Source organism: Acipenser ruthenus, chromosome 10, assembly GCF_902713425.1.
Source record: "Acipenser ruthenus chromosome 10, fAciRut3.2 maternal haplotype, whole genome shotgun sequence".
Classification (NCBI taxonomy): domain Eukaryota; kingdom Metazoa; phylum Chordata; class Actinopteri; order Acipenseriformes; family Acipenseridae; genus Acipenser; species Acipenser ruthenus.
Window position 1 is genome coordinate 42,717,927 of NC_081198.1, and position 19,919 is coordinate 42,737,845.

The following is a 19,919-nucleotide window of genomic DNA, read 5'->3' on the forward strand; positions in this document are numbered from 1 at the left end:
CAAGGGTAACACTCTTAAAACTGCAGAAAAAATCTCAAATAACAATACAAGTTGCTTTTCTTTTTCAAGATGTATACACAGACAGATGCTAAAGGGAAGTATTGGTTGATTTAAAAACGATATAGGAAATTAAAACAGGATATAGCAGAATTACTAAAAAGTTGACTTGCATCTGTATTTACAAGGAAGAGATGAGATATTTGCCTAAATCAGGTTTCTCAGGGCAGATGAGCTAAAGAGTTCATAGATAACACCAAATTTGGTTATGAAAAAGTAACATTTCTTAAAGTAGACAAAGCATCAGGTCCAGGCAAATACAAAGGAAGTAGGGACAGAAATAAGTTACCAGATACACTTTTGTTTTTTGAAGTTTGCAATTGGGAAGAGAGCCCCGAGGACTGCAAAGTGGCAAAATAACTTTTTTAAGCTGCAGTGTGGAGTAGTGGTTAGGGCTCTGGACGCTTGACCGGAGGGTCGTGGGTTCAATCCCAGGTAGGGGACACTGCTGCTGTACCCTTGAGCAAGGTACTTTACCTAGACTGCTCCAGTAAAAACCCAACTGTATAAATGGGTAATTGTATGTAAAAATAATGTGATACCTTGTAACAATTGTAAGTCGCCCTGGAGTTTTATAATAACATATTCAGTAAAGGTAGTTTCATCTGAAGCCTTGTTGTTAATCTGTAATTATCAATTGTGTGTATTCTTTTTCCATATATTTTAAGTGTACATACAGCATATATATATATATATATATATATATATATATATATATATATATATATATATATATATATATATATATATATATATATAACATTAAACTGCCTACTCATATCAATATATTGTATTAACTGAGAAGTGCACATACTTATTTAGCATAGCTGGGTAACCTCATTTTACCATATTTCTTTTTAATTAATTTCGAATCCTTAATTATGAATGGCCACCGTTTTTTAAACAGTTAAAAAAAACTGCAGAGCTTGTATTTTTATTAATTCGCATTAGGGCCCTCCGCAGCGTTACTCTCTCTAGAAACAGAACCGACGCAAAACTCACAAGGAGGCTGTCTAGCTCGCAGAAATTCCTTCGAGACTCGAGCTCGAGTATGCTCTCCGTGTTCAGCAGTTAGCTCTTGGGCGAGGTCTGTTGGTTAGCAATCTAACAGGGAAGGAAGAGCAAACGAACCGTTGGAAGTACTGAAGTAACCTTCAGTTCCTGCACTGCAGGCTTACATTTCTGTCTTCATGGGAAAAGTCTGGAAACAACAGATGTACCCCCAGTACACTTACTACTATCCCCAGTACCTGCAAGCCAAGGTACGGTAAATAATTACTTTCTCTAATATTTAGTCTAAAACAACATTATTAAATGCTGGTTTTGCATTAAAAAAAAAAATAGAGATTGTTGCTAGGTGTGGTGATATGAACTGTACATTTTGGTGCATGTTTTTAATAGCTTCACTTTATTTAATGTTTCTTGAGTCATTCACGTTGACTGTGTTTTTAGAAAGTTGTTGGCAACAACATTAGCCGCCTGTATGCGTCTTTTTATACACAAAGACTGAATATGGATACGTTTTGTTGCAGCTTTAGCTGTCGCTTTCAAACATTCCCCTGTGCCAGAAGCGTTATACATAATTATTGCTATGCAAAAAAAATTAAATAAAAAAAATAAAAAATACGGATGCGTTGTTGTTGAGGAAAGTGTATTATGCATGTTCTAACAGCTATTTTTCATAACACCGTCATTTGGAGTGAAACGCAATGGGTAAATGACATAATTCGGTCAACCTCTAGTAAGGGAATCCCAAGGTTAAGCTAATATAACCCCCCCCCCCCCCCCCCCCCCTCCCCAGTGCCCCCCGCCGCCCAACTTCACACCCGCCACCCCTGCCAGTCCCCCCGACTGTTACATTATTGTTGACTTAACGTTACGCTTTTAAAAGGAGTTAACCTTTTACAACTTGTTGGCTATAAATAAATACATTATTAATAACATGTTTTACTGTTGTTTCTTTAGCGTTGTGCGTATGTGTTGTGTGCAAACTGAGAATATGTCATTTTCGAATACGTAGAATACGCGTGACAATGAAACATTCTGAAAAAGCCCCTGCAATAGAGTTCTGTCGCTTTTATAATTCGATTTTTTACAAAGCTAAACAAACGACAGTATTGCTTAGGAGCTTGTTTATGACCAAAAATATGTTCCAAACTATTTTATGAACAGAATCGGCATTTAATTAGTTTTTGTTTCTGTTATCTTTTTTTTCAGAAAACGAGATTTGCAGTAAACCGTGTCATACTGTACACTGCCGCTTGTAACAAACGAAATGATAAATGCATTTAGTAAAATGCTGACTAGAATCACACAAATTGTATTATTTTTATAGACAGCTTTTATCTGCATAATATTTACAAATTCAGCACACACATTTTTCTTTGTCCCGTTTGCATTTATCTTACTATTTTTTTCGCAAGGGGCAGGCGGGCAGTGATACCAGATGGGACACAAATATTACTGGATGTAAAAAAAAGCACTTCTATTGTGTTACATTTACAACATCACATCGCCCTAATACAGTAATGAAGTGTGTCCCTGTGATTGCTTATTCATGTTTACAAACATTTAACATTTAACATAACCCAATTTGACATTAAAGAAAGTAACTTACAAAAATGTACATTTAAATAGCTGTTCTCTGTAATTTATACAATTTCCCCTTTTTTGTGGCACTGTCTTAGTATTTTTTTTTTTTTAATACCAGGATAACAATTCATGAGTTTCTGTTAACATGATAACTGCTGTAGAGGTCACACAGCTAAGGGCTTGTTCCGCAGACTCTCAAGGACTCCCTGTCAGAGCTGCATCCTGCCTGCTCACCATACCAAGGTCATTCGCCAGAGATGCTTGACAAGATTTCATGATTTATTATTCTTTTTTTAATCATCACTGTTATTTAAAATCTATATGGACTGCTTAAAGAGAATATCTTACTCTTGCTGTACGTTTGGATTGCCTTGAATTGTTAACGTGGTCTACTTTCAAATATATCGGCATGCACAGAAGGCCAACATATGCAAGAATGAAGTAAACAGACACCAAGTATTTATATTTCAGTGTAACATCCGCATTGACCGTGGGGACACGACATCTTAAGAAAAGGGTCATTGCCAACCATTCATTTAAGCCAGCTATTCTCTGCACTGTTGTCTGCACCTTATCTTGAAAGTAGGACATAATTAGTAACATTCAAACAATCACAGTTAGCATATAGATCACTACCTTTCCTATGAGGGTCTAATCATAGACAAAACAGGCTTGACTGTAAATGTTATTCTAATTAGGCAACATTTACCCACCTCTCCTTCAGAAAAAAACTAATGCACCATCTATATTCTTCCTAAAAATGGATTTTAAAGCAGTAACTTCACTTCAACAAGGGTTCTGTCAGTTCTTTGGATAAAAAAACACAACCACTCACTGTACACTGGATTCACACTCTACGCTTGGATTGTATTGGGATCAAAGGAAGCTACCAAGATGTATTTTTTCATTGCCAAAGATTCCTACTACTCATCAACATTTTATGTATTCTGAAATTCTTTTCCTAATAATGCAATTGCTTGCTTTTGTTTGACTGACTGCTTGCTCCCTGTCGACGTGTTACTCTTATTGCTGTGAGAATCAGAATTGGTACAAATGTATGGGTGATGCTAAGAGATTAAAACAGAAGCAACCTACCATAGACAGAACAGTATATTCGGAGATGCCTTTTGAAACAGTTGTGTGTTCCCCCAGCAGTCATTCAAGCAACCATTCATTAAACAGCTGGACGTCAGGGTCCTTTACAATAATAGACAATTGTCCCTGTGACTAGTGATTTGCTACAGCTTTAAACAGAAAGGGTGTCAGCAGAATCACACAACACCCATTCCCACCCCCTGTGCCTTTTGATTCGGGGGATGGAGTTTTGTTAAATGCTTTGTGACTGGTATTCAGTTGTATAGATGTTACATGTGTAGACATTCTCATTAGTACATGACATCTAATCTTTCGTGTACTTTATCAGTGCAAAATACTTGACCCTTCTGTTTGTCATCTGTCGCCTAATGTCAGTGTGTCCCAATCTGTCATGAATTTAGTGCTGTTAATAAGTGGGTAAATACTGTAAATCACACTTGGGGGGGTGGGGGTGGGGGTGGGGGGGGGGTGGATGGACGACAGCGGCAGGATTAATATAGACTTACAGGGGGTAGTATTTAAATTGTTCAGATAAATATAATATACCCCCTCAAAGTAAAATATAAATATTTATAAATAATATTTCTATATTAGGCCCCTATGCAAACGCTAAGTGTAAATATGTAAAAATATATAAATAAATTGAATACCTTTTGGAAGGAAACTACAAAAAAGCATTTAAGTTTTCCCAGTTTTGAGGATCTCATCTTTTGAATAGAGTGTATATTTCAGCTCCATTTTCTTGTTTTGTTTTAACTAGACGTAATGTGCCACTGACCAGATAAAAGAGGATTGGTACAGAATCCATTAGATGTCCTTTAAAACCCCATACATGTTTAATAAGCCTGACTGAATATTAAAGTACAGGGTCCCTTAAGGGCATTCCTTCCTATTATGTAACATTTAAGCTCATGAATAATACATGATTACTTTCTGGGAGATGCATACTGTCTCATGTACTATTGTATCCACTACAGACTTTACAGCCATTAGTTTGGTTTACAAGTTTCTAACTTTTAATATAGCTAATGTAGGGGCAGGTGTCTTTATTTCCATATAAATAATTAAAGAGGAAAAAACGGTAATGGTTTACAGCGAGAATGTGGGTTGGATCCATGGCAAGTTTTAAACTCCATTATGCTCAGAGTGCAAATCAGTATTGATCTGTTTGCTTAGAGAGACATATTCAAAGGACATTCTGCCTTTATCTGCAGTGAAGAAAAGATTCTTTCAGTCTTTCTTAAAATATTAACAACATGTAAAATGTTCCTGCACTTGCTCATTGCTTCTATTGAATGCAGGACATGCTTCATGTAAAAGGTTTTCATTGCCTGCTTCACTTCAATTAGTAAAACTAAAAAACTATTGAGTTGTAGCCTAAATTATAGATAATATCCGGGAGTAATATTTGTGTTTAAACCATTTTTAAATTCCTCACAACTTTTTTTTTTTAATATATATAAATGAGCAAAACTTGGCAGAAGCCAAGATTGATGTATTGAGTTCTAAAAAAATCCCTTTCAGTATAAAATGTGAATTAAAGGCTGAACACCCACCACAAACTGCTGCTCAACCTGCTGCAGGCAGTGTTCTTACAGATGCAGAAAGTCCCTTGTTATTATTAGCCTGTTCTTTTTAGCTAATGTTTTTTAAAGACAAATGAAGGTGGTAACTCAGTTTCCCCGACACTTCATCCCTTCAGAATGAAGAATGCAAGACTGCTTCAATCTATTAACCCCATTGCATTGCTGAAGTTTTCCTCCTTTTAATGTGTTTCTGTGTCTCGCGGTTAAGCCATTTACCATCGATAAGTGTTGGCAAGATATGCGCGATCGATCTTCCAGTCATAAAAAATAAGCCTGACTGTATTAATGTATTTCCCCGGATATCATGAGTTGATGTTGTTTTATTTTAGTGTTTTAATCTAGTGTTTACAGGTCAGGGAGCAGCAGAGTGCATTGTCCTGGATTTCCCTCTGATCGTATCATCTGCCTTTTATGAAAGATGGCTGGTTGTGTGATCCAAGTACTCATACAGTCCTAATTGAAACATGCAGGAGAATAATGATTACATTAATAATGAACCACAGAGATCATTCTGCAATGAAAGATTTATCTTATAGAAAGGTATGAGGATTTCCGTTCCTTATGCACCATTACCTTTGTGTACGGTTGCAGTGACGGTTTGATCCTGGGTGGGGTTTTTTTTAGATGTCATTTTCAGAAAGATTGATTTAGCTTCTATTAGTTTTTATCACAGTTAAAAAAGCACTTGGTGAGCTGGGGACAAAGTTTGCTAACTGTTAACCTGTAAGCAAAGACTGGCAGGTCAGTTTGTAAGTCTGGGACATTGTTCAGTTATGAAAGGGAGGCCTTGGTCCTTTTGGTAGTGATAAGAATAGTCATAGTAAAACATATACTGCTCAACTGTGAAAAACATTTCTATGTTACTGATTGGTAGAGATCCATTTTAAAGATCCTTTTAACCCATCTAAAGAATTGTTGATCTCCTAAAATAATATATATATATATATATATATATATATATATATATATATATATATATATATATATATATATATATATATATATATATTAAAATGCAATGTAATTCTTATACACATAGAAGTTCTATACTAAACTAAAGACTGTACATGTTTAAACTTGACGCCAGTCTAGTCTCAATCCTGTAGATCTCTGAAAACAGGTAAGAATGGGTTAGCATCCAAAGAGTACAGTAAGTGGCATCAAATGTTTTTCATTTTTTAATATTATGAGTTAGGATTTTCTAGTTATTGTAAATGAGCATGCTCAGGAAAACTCAAAGCAAACTCAAAGCCTGGTAAAGACAGATACAGAGAAAATTGTCAAAACAGGAGCAACAATTGAATGCAAACATCATGCACAACTAAGAGAAATGTAAACAATCAATTAAAATGACATTTGATGCTACTGTACTTAGAATTTAACCATCAGACACTTTGCAAATCTACTGCATGTTGCTCATAAAATATTCCCTCGAAATTTAGTTTTTACATTATAGGAGATTTTAAAAGTCTGAAATGCTGAGAGTGAGGTATACACTGAATAAGTCCAAATTACCTTGGTAAAAATGATCTCAAGAATGTTACGAAAATCATATAGAATAGCTGAGTACTCTGATTCACAGTAATTGTAGAACAGTATAATATTTTTTAGAAACTATGGCAGAAAGCATAGGTTTCTATAAGATGCAGAATTTCACAAAGTCTAGGCGGTTGACTAACAATCCCAGTCTTGTCTGCAGGGTTCTTCTTTGATCTGGGACTGGATCACTACCAATGTATACAAGTAATACTTTTACACTATGTGTAGAAATGCCCTTTTATAAAATGTCCCCCTGCATGACACTAAGCAGAAAGAGAATTATGGTTGGTTTAAGCAGTTTATGTAAATAACATTAAGCTTTTATTGCCTGCTCTACTTGGTTTTTGGTTGGATTTTGTAAAACTTTTATTTTTTTATTAGGGTTCTGAAGGTTAAAGTCAACCAATTAATAACAGAATACAGGGCACAAAAGTTTTACTTACCAAAAAAAAAAACCCCAAAACCCACCTTTATCCTTAACACAGAGACTAATTGTTCCATTGGGCGTATTTAACGCTGTAATTTAATGCTTAGCTGCCTTTGTTACCAAATGCTACATAAGTAAAGAAATGAGTAGACAGGCAGTTTAACCTGAATACAGTTTCCAGTAGAACGATGTGTACTTTGTGACAGCCGCACTGCAACTGGCAAACAGTCATATTTGTTGTGGCTATACTTAACAGCAGTCCAGTACATTTTAAATATGAGAATGACTGTAGAGCTATAGCCAAAAATATTGCATCACCTAGAATTTTAGGATTGATGCATAATTTAAAAAAAAAAAAAACTATTTGAACATAATTTAGATCTTTTATTTAACATCATGTAATCAAAGAAACTACAAAATGATATTGCAAAAGTCTACCGGTAGCCATACTAGTAGTACAGTATTTCGTGTTAGATTTTGAAATGTCACATTTTTGTTAGTTTTTTGTTAAGTATATGGAAAACTGCAAAGCGGTATGTAATTCAATATGTTAACGTAACATTATTCAGCAGGTTGCATTCGACTTTATGAAGCAACATTTGTTAATTCTATAGGGTGATGCAAAACCTTTGGCCATAGCTGTACTGTATATAACTGTCACTTGACATCAAGTGTTAAACCAGGAACAATACCAGCATGCTGATCCTGAAAAAAACCTCATACAATGTTTACAATAAAGTTTGGAGTGCTGCCTGGCAGTGGTGTGTAAACAATTAAACAGCACAGTTGAACTGATCTTTTATGTCAACACTGAGCTAAAAGGCTTCAATTGTACTCGTATGATACTCATTCTTGAAACTTTTGAACAGAACAGAATGAGAACTCAGTTTGCAGTAATACCCTCATCATTGTTTATGTTTACTATGAAGAAGGTCTTTAGGAAAAAAAACAAAAAACAAATCAGTACACAGAAAAAGGTTTTGTACACTAGTGAATTGTATTGTTTAAAAAACAGCTTAGTTTTGTAGCCCCTCACTGTCTAGTTTGTTAAAAAAAAAAAAAAAAAAAAAAAAATCCTCTCCCACATTGTTTTTTTTTTTCCCTCTGGGCAGTTTATGGATGTCGGCACAGTTGAGATGTAACATAACTGGACATGCTTGTCATTCAACTTGCTGAGATGATTCAAAGGGAGCGAGGTCAGAAATCCAATTAAGAAATAGGCTGTTTGCTAAAATAATTGTTCCATTAGTATTACTATTTGTTAACTTTTATCCCTGGAATCCTCTATTTCCAATACCTCCTGCTCCGTTTCCTCTCCCCCCCCCCCCCTTTAATCCACTGTTACTGATGCATATCATCTTTAATCATTTTTGGATCCATACACACAACTAAGTGAAAATGGACAGCTATGTGAAAAATGTTTAACAGTAATGTCAGGGACCCTGGTATGAAAACTATAAGCTAAGGTTCATCCCGATTGATTGATTGATTTGATTGTGGGGTGCTGCAGCCCCATTGAGATCTGTCTGTGATGTTGTTCAGGGTTTGAGCACAGCAAATTCCAATGTCTGAGAATTTGGCAGAAAATACCAGCTGACAAGCAGTCAAGTCAGATATTAAGTAGGGGAGAAATGATTCATTGTGTTGCGCTGAATAGTGATACCTTCTTTACGTGGTTGTTATAGAGGTATACAATGTGTTAGATTAACAAAACTGCAGAGCTTGTGGTTCTTGAATGATGGGTAAATGGGTTTTATAGATGATGAATAAACGCTCCACCTGAGTTTTTGTTTTTTTGTGTTAACCACATAGTGTGTCAATAGTATATTAGCATTCTATTATATATTAGTATACATAAATGAGCTCAACAGGACCTTGACATATATTGCAATATATTGTGATTCACTATATATCGTATGGGGACCTGCATATAGTGAGAGGTAACAAATTGTGCCCCGAGTGTATTGTTAAACACATAATATTAAAAAGCTAGATAGATCCATGGAAAGCAAACAAGGCCATTAACCAGGTGGCAATGAACAATGAGAAGTGTTCAGATTTTCTTTTGCCCTGCTGCTGTAAGTAGTGTGTTGTGTGGGGGCATGTAAGGTTGGCAGGGATGAGGTTAAATCTATCCCTGCCAGCAATCACAGGTGCGGCCATTCCAAAATTAGATAATTGGTGCAAATTGGGGAGTGGCCACTTGTACAAAGGAGCCAAGAATCCTTTGTTTGTAGGTGGAGTTTGGTGGCGTGCGTGGGTGCGTGCGTGCGTGGGTGGGTGCGTGTGTGCGTGATTTTTTTTGTACTGTTTCAACTTGATAGTGAAGACTAATGCCCAGCCTACAAGTGTGTTATTCATTTGTTTGAACCTCTATTTTGGCCCTTGTGTTTTGTGTTATTATGGTTATTAAAGTGCGCCACAGCGCTTTAAACTGCAGCTTTCTGTCTCTGGGTCTACTTACTGCCGGTAGCCAGGCTGGGCCATGACTCTACCCTGTCACAGTTCAATTAGAAATGGTTTGAAAAGAAAGGCCTAAAGAAAAGTTGGCCTCTACAGCAAACACAAGATGTAAAGAGATAACAGGGGTAATGTATTAAAAGCCTGTCGATTTTATGTGAGATCTGCATCCTGCTTAAAGGGTCCAAATAATGCTACAGGGGTATCAAATAGAAAGTTACTTTAACATTGGGTTTAAAAATGCAGGTTGCCTTTTATGGCAAAATAAAGTCTAGCTGTGGGAAAATAACCAAAACATTAAAACATACTATTCGTATCTGAATTTGATGCCAGCAGCATTATCATCCCTAAACTTTAATGTATTCCCAAATAAGGCATACACATGCTGACTGTTCTAAGAACCCACAGAATCTTCCTCTTTCTTGATTTTGTGATATCTAACTGTTTATATCCCTTTGTGATTAATCCTCGTGGATAGCAAAAACCACAACATTTGCAACTTTTAATGTTTTCTTAAAATGTATTATTCATTAAAAAATATTGTTAATTCCTTGTAATGCAATCTTTGTATAGAAGATTTTCATGCAACTAATTCTACGTCCTTCTAGTGTGGTACACTTTTTTTAATGAATGTAGAGTGAAGAAATAGTGAATCTATGTCATGGTGATCTTCTTTTTCTTGATAGTGATAGCTAATTTCATAAGCAGCCGTGGTGGGGAAGTACAGTATGTTGCTTGTTGATTTTAGTTTCCTGAAAGAAAAAAGAAGATGCTTTGTGTACATGATCCAACATGTATAGTGAGGCCAACAAAACTGTTGGTCTTGTATCAGTACACAGTAATGGAGTTGCCAAATGGACCTACCTGTCTGGGTGTACATGCTGTATGGTATCTGTGTGCAACTAACCAAAATGTACTTTCAGTTGGGAATAATTAACTCTTTAATGGCTATGTTTGCATTTCACCCCTGCTTCAGAACACAGTGTTCATAAAGATACAAATGGAGGAAAGATCTGCTCAAAGTAATTAAATCTCAGCATTTGTGGTTTATATCAGGCTGTAAAGATGTCTGATTAAAAAAAACACACACTTTTATGTTTAATAGCAGTTAAAAAGCATGCCATGTCCCCCACCCCACACACACACCTATTAGGGCAAAATAATTAGTAAAGTAACAGATTATACTGATGTGTAAAACTGGCACCTCTATTTGTTTCTGAAAGGGAAAGGTAATGCATACAAGAGTGTTTTCTACTGTACATAACAAAATATGGGGTCTTTAAAACAACATTACGAGTTCTGTGTCTAAATATCAGTTTGTTTTCCTTTTAGAACACAACAGGCAAACACTAGGTCAGAGCTTTATAAATCAGTCCCTATGAATCTCTATGGATTTCACTGTCCCAACCATGGGTTGGCACACTGTAACTCTAATGTGTGCCACTGTTCCTTTCCATTTAAAACATCACTGTCATTCAGGACCTTGCTTAACTGGCGAGGATCTTTTGTATAATTTTTGTGTATAATACCTATTAACAATGTAGAAGTATACACTTTTTACTGTTTATCAATGCATTAAAGCATTATTTATCATCTATGAATATGTGTAATAGAAAACAAGGAAACATCTAATCTGAATGTAAAAAATATGTAATTTAGTGCTATGTTAAAACTGTATTTTAGTAAGGTGTGGCAGTCTGATGGTGCAAAACACTTGTTGCGGTTAGTTTCTAATGCATTTTTATTTGTATTGATAAGTATATTTTATGGCGTGTGTTACTACTTTAAATGAACCTCTCGTTTAGTTTATGCTTATATCATAAATGTGTCAGTCTCTGATTATTTGGGACCAATTTGTAACATGTTACAAATTACAGATGTTACAGTACATCCTAAACCTCATGTAACATGGACAGCACTACAGTATGTCATAAAGCTGCTCAGTACTCACAGACTGACCCACATCTATTAAATGATATGTTTTATCTGGTAAAATAATTAAAATAACCAATTCTTCTTATGTGGGGCACATGGAATTTACACAATAAACAAACTATAATATAAAAAGTAACATATTCAGGGAATCATTTAAAAAGATGTAAATTTAGAGGATGGCTGTCTGTAGGTATCGTATAATCTCTGTACTCATTCTAATGAAACATTTTCACTCTCTGCTGGGTAATTTCAGACATGATTTCAATCAGTCAGAAATGTTTCTGTTTTTGGATGTATTATTTAATGTTTCAGAAAACTAGAATTCTGAATGAATTGGTTGAACCTCGCTGACTGGAGAAACCATGTGCAGAAGACTGGCTGTTACAACTACTGTAGTAGCCCACAATGTTGTAAATTGTCATTGTCCTATTTTCCAGTCTTGTAATCCACTATTTCTTTCAGGTTCATTTTAAAGAAACAAAACAAGACCCTGACTGATACATTAGCAATTTAGTTGTATTTCATTTTTAAATTGGTGCCATTTTCTTTCAGGAGGCTCTGCTTCTCCTGAATTCCGTGAATTCAGTCGTTTTTGTTTACGTTAGGCTTACAGTGGAAGTGAAATAACTGTGATGTGGAGCAGGCTTTCCAGGGTATTTATGTAGGTTATAAAGAATAAGAGCAGTGCTACTACTGCAAGGTGAATAGAACACCCTCCTTCGTGTTCTTTATAGACAGTAATGTCGATTCATCACCATAACATCCTTCTTGCTGGTTCTGGAATACATTCCCTGTCAGCATTGGAGCTACTGTTTGAGTATGTTGATTAATCATCGGAATAGACCATGTACAGTCATTCCTGTTCTGTTGTTTAAAATGGACTGGTCTTTTTTGAATTATTTAGTTTATTCTTGGTATTGTAGTATTAGGCCTTACTTTGGAGGGAGTGCAAAGCTTGCCTCCATTTTTGGTAATAAAGAATTTACACTGGTAATAAAGAATTTGTAGAGAAAACAGTTCATGGTAGTACGGAGAACAGGTTAATATACAGATTAAGGGTTCTAAAGAAATCTATAGTGAAATACACTATAGAAAAGTTTACAGTGGATAAGCCAACATTTCGTTTTTTGCTTCTAAATCATTCAAATGAAAGTTTGAAAACTACAAGAAATGTCAACAGAAATACAAAAGAGAAGTATTTTTTATCCAAATTCAACTTCAGTAGCTAACCTAGTAAATGTACTAGTCATGCCAAGTTGCATGCACAAGTTACATATTGTTTTTTCTATACTACAAATTATGAAAATAGTTCAACATTGGAATAACCTCAAAAACACCCTTAAATGTATATTCACTACTTGTAGTGTTTTTACTTTGTATTACTTTTTCATAACATCTGTGAAGACTGGAAAAGTATGTGGATAGTAATGAAGCCCAAATCCCCAAATTATAGCAAACAAACTATTGTAAAATCAATTGGTTACACTTCCTTTAGCAAAAATACAAATATAAGGATATAAGAAAAATAAAACTAAAGTGTTGGTTGCTGTAGCAATTAAATATTTTTAGGTTGTAGTGCAAATGTTTTGCCCACACAGCTAGTCATGCATTCCAGTAATTAGGTGTACACAATGAAGCTCATCACACCTACAAATCTTAAAGGAGTTAACTAGATGTTTAATCACGATGCCTGAGTAAGCTGTTCTTCTTTGAGAATGTAACTTAAGTTCAGCAGGAATATAAAAAAAGAATTACTGAAGCAGTGAACTATGCAAACAGCTGTCTTTAATCTTAGGTTTTGTTTCCTCCCGAACAGAGTGAAGTGCAACATATTATGCTTACTTCCTTGGAATATGTACTCTAGAGTTTGTTGTGTGATTTTATCACCTTGCTTTTATGATTTTGCACAGTTGTCCCACTGAGTCACTTCCTTCATAAATTGCTCTTCATTAAAATATAATGATAGATTTGGTATAAAATCAATGAAAACATGACTCGGAATTGTTCTCCTATCAAAATGACAACTGTGTTTATTTTAACTGTCAGTTGACTGTAATTTCAGTAGTCTCTGAAATAAAATCAGATGAAGTGTTTCATTTTGGAGACTGCATTTTCCTTTTGTGTGTAATTTTAGAATTCAAGTCATACTAAGTGTGTGACATAGGACCCAGTTTACAATGCTTTAACTCTTTCAGCAAGTAACTTCATCCGAAGACGACCCTAGCATAATCCTTGAACACTTCAGCTTCTTATACTGCAGCTAAATAAATGTGTGTGTGTGTGTGTATATATATATATATATATATATATATATATATATATATATATATATATATATATATATATATGTTAACAGAGCTTATGTTTAAAAACTAGACTAAACTAAAACTGAAGAAATATAAACCACACCTAAAAGAGTTACTCAATATTTATTTAAAAAAATCTTACAAAATCGTAACAATGGTGATAAGAATATCTGCATTTTAGCCTGCAGCCTTTGCTCAGCCAGTTCTAGTTAATCTGTTTTTTTTTTTTTTGTTTTTTTTTGCAACATAAAAGTCTTTTTTTATTTTTAGTTAATAAATACAGACATTCAAAATAGTTCTAAAGTAAACTGAAATATAGTATGCTTTGTTTTCTTTGGTACTGGGATTGAGTTGAAAGGAATTTGAAATCTATCCTGTTTGTTTCAATTGGCAACAGAGTGGTATTGGCGTGGTTTTAACTGGGACTCTTAACAGTACATGTCTTATACAGTAATCTCTATGCGGAATTTATTCACCAAGTCATATTCATTCTCTGCAGGAAATATAACATTTCTGAGTTTTATATACAAAATGTAAGGATGTATAAATGAGAATACACCTTCCATCGTAACAGCAATGGGAGATACAGTAGTGTTCAAAAGTTTTAGGCAGGTGTGAAAAAATGCTGTAAAGTAAGAATGCTTTCAAAAATAGACATGTTAATAGTTTATATTTATCAATTAACAAAATGCAAAGTGAGTGAACAGAAGAAAAATCTACATCAAATCCATATTTGGTGTGACCACCCTTTGCCTTCAAAACAGCATCAATTCTTCTAGGTACACTTGCACACAGTTTTTGAAGGCACTCGGCAGGTAGGTTGGCCCAAACATCTTGGAGAACTAACCACAGTTCTTCTGTGGATTTAGGCAGCCTCAGTTGCTTCTCTCTCTTCATGTAATCCCAGACAGACTCGATGATGTTGAGATCAGGGCTCTGTGGGGGCCATACCATCACTTCCAGGACTCCTTGTTCTTCTTTACGCTGAAGACAGTTCTTAATGACTTTCGCTGTATGTTTGGGGTCGTTGTCATGCTGCAGAATAAATTTGGGGCCAATCAGATACCTCCCTGATGGTATTGCATGATGGATAAGTATCTGCCTGTACTTCTCAGCATTGAGGAGACCATTAATTCTGACCAAATCCCCAACTCCATTTGCAGAAATGCAGCCCCAAACTTACAAGGAACCTCCACCATGCTTCACTGTTGCCTGCAGACACTCATTCATGTACCACTGTCCAGCCCTTCGGCAAACAAACTGCCTTCTGCTACAGCCAAATATTTCAAATTTTGACTCATCAGTCCAGAGCACCTGCTGCCATTTTTCTGCACCCCAGTTCCTGTGTTTTCGTGCATAGTTGAGTCGCTTGGCCATGTCGGAGGTATGGCTTTTTGGCCGCAAGTCTTCCATGAAGGCCACTTCTGACCAGACTTCTCCGGACAGTAGATGGGTGTACCAGGGTCCCACTGTTTTCTGCCAATTCTGAGCTGATGACACTGCTGGACATCTTCCGATTGCTAAGGGAAGTAAGCATGATGTGTCTTTCATCTGCTGCAGTAAGTTTCCTTGGCCGACCACTGCGTCTACGGTCCTCAGCGTTGCCCGTTTCTTTGTGCTTCTTCAAAAGAGCTTGGACAGCACATCTGGAAACCCCTGTCTGCCTTGAAATTTCTGCCTGGGAGAGACCTTGCTGATGCAGTATAAATACCTTGTGTCTTGTTGCTGTGCTCAGTCTTGCCATGGTGTATGACCTTTGACAGTAAACTGTCTTCAGCAACCTCACCTTGTTAGCTGAGGTTGGCTGTTCCTCATCCAGTTTTATTCCTCCTACACAGCTGTTTCTGTTTCAGTTAATGATTGTGTTTCAACCTACATATTGAATTGATGATCATTAGCACCTGTTTGGTATAATTGTTTAATCATACACCTGACTATATGCCTATAAAATCCCTGACTTTGTGCAAGTGTACCTAGAAGAATTGACGCTGTTTTGAAGGCAAAGGGTGGTCACACCAAATATGGATTTGATTTAGATTTTTCTTCTGTTCACTCACTTTGCATTTAGTTAATTGATAAATATAATCTATTAACGTCTATTTTTGAAAGCATTCTTACTTTACAGCATTTTTTCACACCTGCCTAAAACTTTTGCACAGTACTGTACATGTAGGTTACCATTAAGCTATTTATTCCTGTATGTCACATAAATATATATCATCACTCACCAATTTGTTGTGACATTTAAACAAAATACCACGCAACCTCGCCCTCAAAGGAATCCCCTTCACAAAGAAAATGTCACGTCAAACATTCAGTTTTAAAATCATATTAGTGGAGGCTACTTTTGCGATCTTGTATACGGTAGGTATTGTTCCTTCCCTCTAGATGTAGCTGTATGGATATTGAACACTGCGGATCAAGTACATCTAGTTTACTATAAGTACATCTAGTATTTAGTACTATTGTCATTTTAAAGCAGTGATCTGTCTAGAGAACTGCCTGGAAGCTTACCTCTTGTAGAATAGTAATATTGGTTTAACATATCTTTCTTCTTCTTCTTCTTCTTCTTCTTCTTCTTCTTCTTCTTCTTCTTCTTCTTCTTCTTCTTCTTCTTCTTCTTCTTCTTCTTATTATTATTATGAAAATGCTAAATCATATAACATTTTAAAAAAGGCATACATGAATCGTAAATTTTGGATAGTATCTTAAGTTTATTGTAGCTTCAGGGCTATAGAGTAAGCATACCCTCTCTGTGACAAAGCTTTTTAAATTCAGGAATTCAGCTGTGTTCACTTGGGACTATAATGGAAAGTGTGTTGTCAGTCCTGAAATAGAATCCCTCATATTGTTTTATTGTGTACTGTGGGGAGCCGGGCCAGCCTGAGAGTTTAAATGGCATTTCACTCACAGAGTGTCAGGATCAAACTGCCCCCTCCTTTTTTTCTGATATTAATTCTATTCCCCTTCTCAGAATGAGTTCTTTACTGTTAGCGAACTGCCCGTGACCCACATGTATAAACAGCATTAAGTTATGTATGCTACCCCACCCCCTCTAACAGGCTGACTTGCGGATTTGCTGTTAGTAGCTTTGCTTCCTGTGCAACACAATCTTACTAGCGTGACTTGGCTGTGACACCCAAGAGCTGTAAAGATGCTGCTGTCTGTGCCACAGATGGGCTTTGGCCCTCGTTCTCACCCAGTCCGTGTAACCAAAAAGGTAAATATTAGGCTTTTTACATCCCTTACACTGATTACACTGATTGCATTTCTTCAAGAGGGTTGTTGTTGTAACAGTTTCCCTTTTACCCCCCCCCCCCTTGCTCTGAAAACGGTTCTGTGGCTGGGTGGGAGTATACAGCTTTTACTGAGGAAATGACTGAGAAGGAAGTTAGAAGGAGAAAGATTTGAGTCTTTAAAGGAAGTCTTGTCATGTTTGTAGCAGCAGAACACTTAAGATAATATTGCAGTTAAAATATCTACCCCAGCATACTGCAAAATGAATGCACATTTCCTAATGCTTAACTAATGGAAATTAAACAGAGTATTCAAGCAATTTCAATAAAGATGGTTAAGTTGTCGTTTGTGTAAAATAGAACACTTGATAGAGATGGAAGTGTGGTGTGTTGGAGGTAAACTATGTTTTTCAGTATTGTATTAAAATAATCTGTATTCCCTGTTCTTTGTGCTAACAAATATCTGTATTTAAAAATGTAACTAAAGTTGTGGGCAGTGTTTGACTTTGCTTTATACAGAGCACATACTGTAGTCAGCTGGGTTGGTTTCATTTCATGATGAAAATCAAAGGCATGTATTAAAGGGCTGGGGTGGGGCTTGCTGATAATTTGTTTGCTCTGCCAATTCAGCAGTGACAGCTGTATTATGTCAAAAGAACCTTCACATGAACAGATTAAAAAAGATGTCCTGAGTTCTAATAGCCTCACACAGGGCTCTGCTTATGCAGCATCAGGATATTTAACATTGTACTGTAATGCAAAAACTATTTTTTTGGAATATATATAAAAAAATCATTTATTTCAGGATGTTTTGGACAAAAGTACATATATATATATAGTTTTAACCATTTAAACCTTATATACCTACATAGTATAATTAACCTGATCATATCCTAGTTTTACTGAAATGCCTACACAAAAATTACCTAAGTGTGGCATTGATTTCTTTTTGCATGAAAGATGTTAATGAGAATAGTCTTTAATCGCCTTTAGAGGTAGAGCCAGATCTTTCATCAGTCTATACAGTGCTTATAAAAATTGCATTAAGTTATTTTAGTATTACTGCAGCTAGCTGCAGCACCAGAAATAGGTGAATGGAGTGCCAGGAATTCCTTACTAACCCTCTCACAATGAAGTGCTCCACTGTCCATGCTCCTAGGGCATTTTGGAGAAATGACCTCTAGTTTTTTTTTTTTTTTTTTTCTGGTATTGACTGCATCCCACTAGAGACCTACCACTGGTTGTATCTGTGACCTTTAGCTATTCCAGAGAGGTTAAAACCTGGGATTTAAACTCCTCAAGACAGCAAGAGCATTTTTTCATTCAAATATGAATTGGGTTACATTTGTAGGAATTTAGTTAAAGCAATATACTGTACATACATATATTGTAAAATGTTATTTACTAAAGATGACCCTGTTTTGTTTGCTGTCTGTCTTAGGATGAGAGTATAACTTCAGAATGCAAACAAACATAATAATTAACTGGAAAATCTGGAAATGACATACAGTCATAAGAGATTTGACTACTCCACACAAGTCAAAAAGTTAGCTGTTGAATGAATTTCACAGGATAGGGAGGGTTTCTGTTTTCCAGCTGATCTTGTTTTGATCTAATGTTGACAAAAGCTTCCTTTTTCGGTGACATTCAGATGAACTCATGCTTTTCATTTAATTTTAATTCAAAGGTTTTTTTCCATTTATAATACAGAGCATAATGCTGTAGTGTTATTACTACTACTTCTACTACTGTACAATCACTGCTTTAGAGGCAGGATTTACATTGAGCCTAAATGACAAGTTTGAAGACAGGTTTGTTAATGTGGGTCATCCTTTTCAAACACAATGGAGCGAGGCTGGGCTACAGTGGCCACCAGCTGCCCATGAATACTGCCTGTGGATGCCCCCTCCTGAGAAGCAACTAGCCATGTGGTCGCTGACAATGGATCAGCTTTTGTTCTGGTTAGTCCTTCTGCCGGAAGACAACTTCACACCCCTTCATTGAAATAGGTGACAGGCAGAGCTTTGCGGTTTAATGTCACAATCTTCTAATGCAGGGTCAACACTGAAGCTTGCCTATGTGCTAAGCTATTGTTTTAGACACAGTGTAGTGTGTGTGTGTGCGTGCGTGTGTGTGTGTGTGTGTGTGTGTGAGAGAGAGAGAGAGAGAGAGAGAGAGAGAGAGACTTGGAGGTGTTTTGTTTTTTTATGTAGATGAGCTGACAACAAATACATAAATAAAAGATTATTATATCAACAGGGTTTGTGTTCCATAGCTTTGAAGAACATTTCACAATGAAAAGGTATTAAGAAATGTAGTACTGTATTACAATGAGATAGTTACATATAAATAAAAACTAATTTGCATCGAATCCATGTAGTACTGTTTTAAACCATCAAATCTAGACTATTGCATTTTGAATATTAATGTTATTCAGATTGATTTGTGTTGAACTTAAGCAGGTTTTAAACTATGCATCTCAATGGAAATTATAATATATAAAAAATTACAAAGGATAACATGTTATGACCTTAAGAAGTCATTTAAGGACAGTAATAGCTGGTGATATAGCATTGCTTTAAAGAAGCAAAGCTTCAACCTACATGCTTTTTTATTTTTTATTTTTTTAATCAAACTATGCAATCCCTATTCATATTTCAATAATAAATGCTTTATATTCAAATGC

General features: G+C 35.8%; 1 protein-coding gene across 2 annotated transcripts in view; it reads left to right on the forward strand.

Moving 5' to 3' along the window:
* The first annotated feature begins 1,105 nt into the window (after positions 1 to 1,105).
* LOC117409910 (RNA-binding motif, single-stranded-interacting protein 1-like) overlaps positions 1,106 to 19,919 on the forward strand; it is a 54,743-nt gene continuing 35,929 nt past the window's right edge. For both annotated transcript variants that reach the window (XM_034016219.3, XM_034016236.3), the window contains exon 1: positions 1,106 to 1,319. In XM_034016219.3, the coding sequence (XP_033872110.1) occupies positions 1,248 to 1,319 (72 nt within the window). In that variant the 5' untranslated portion in view covers positions 1,106 to 1,247. The remainder of the gene's footprint in view (positions 1,320 to 19,919) is intronic.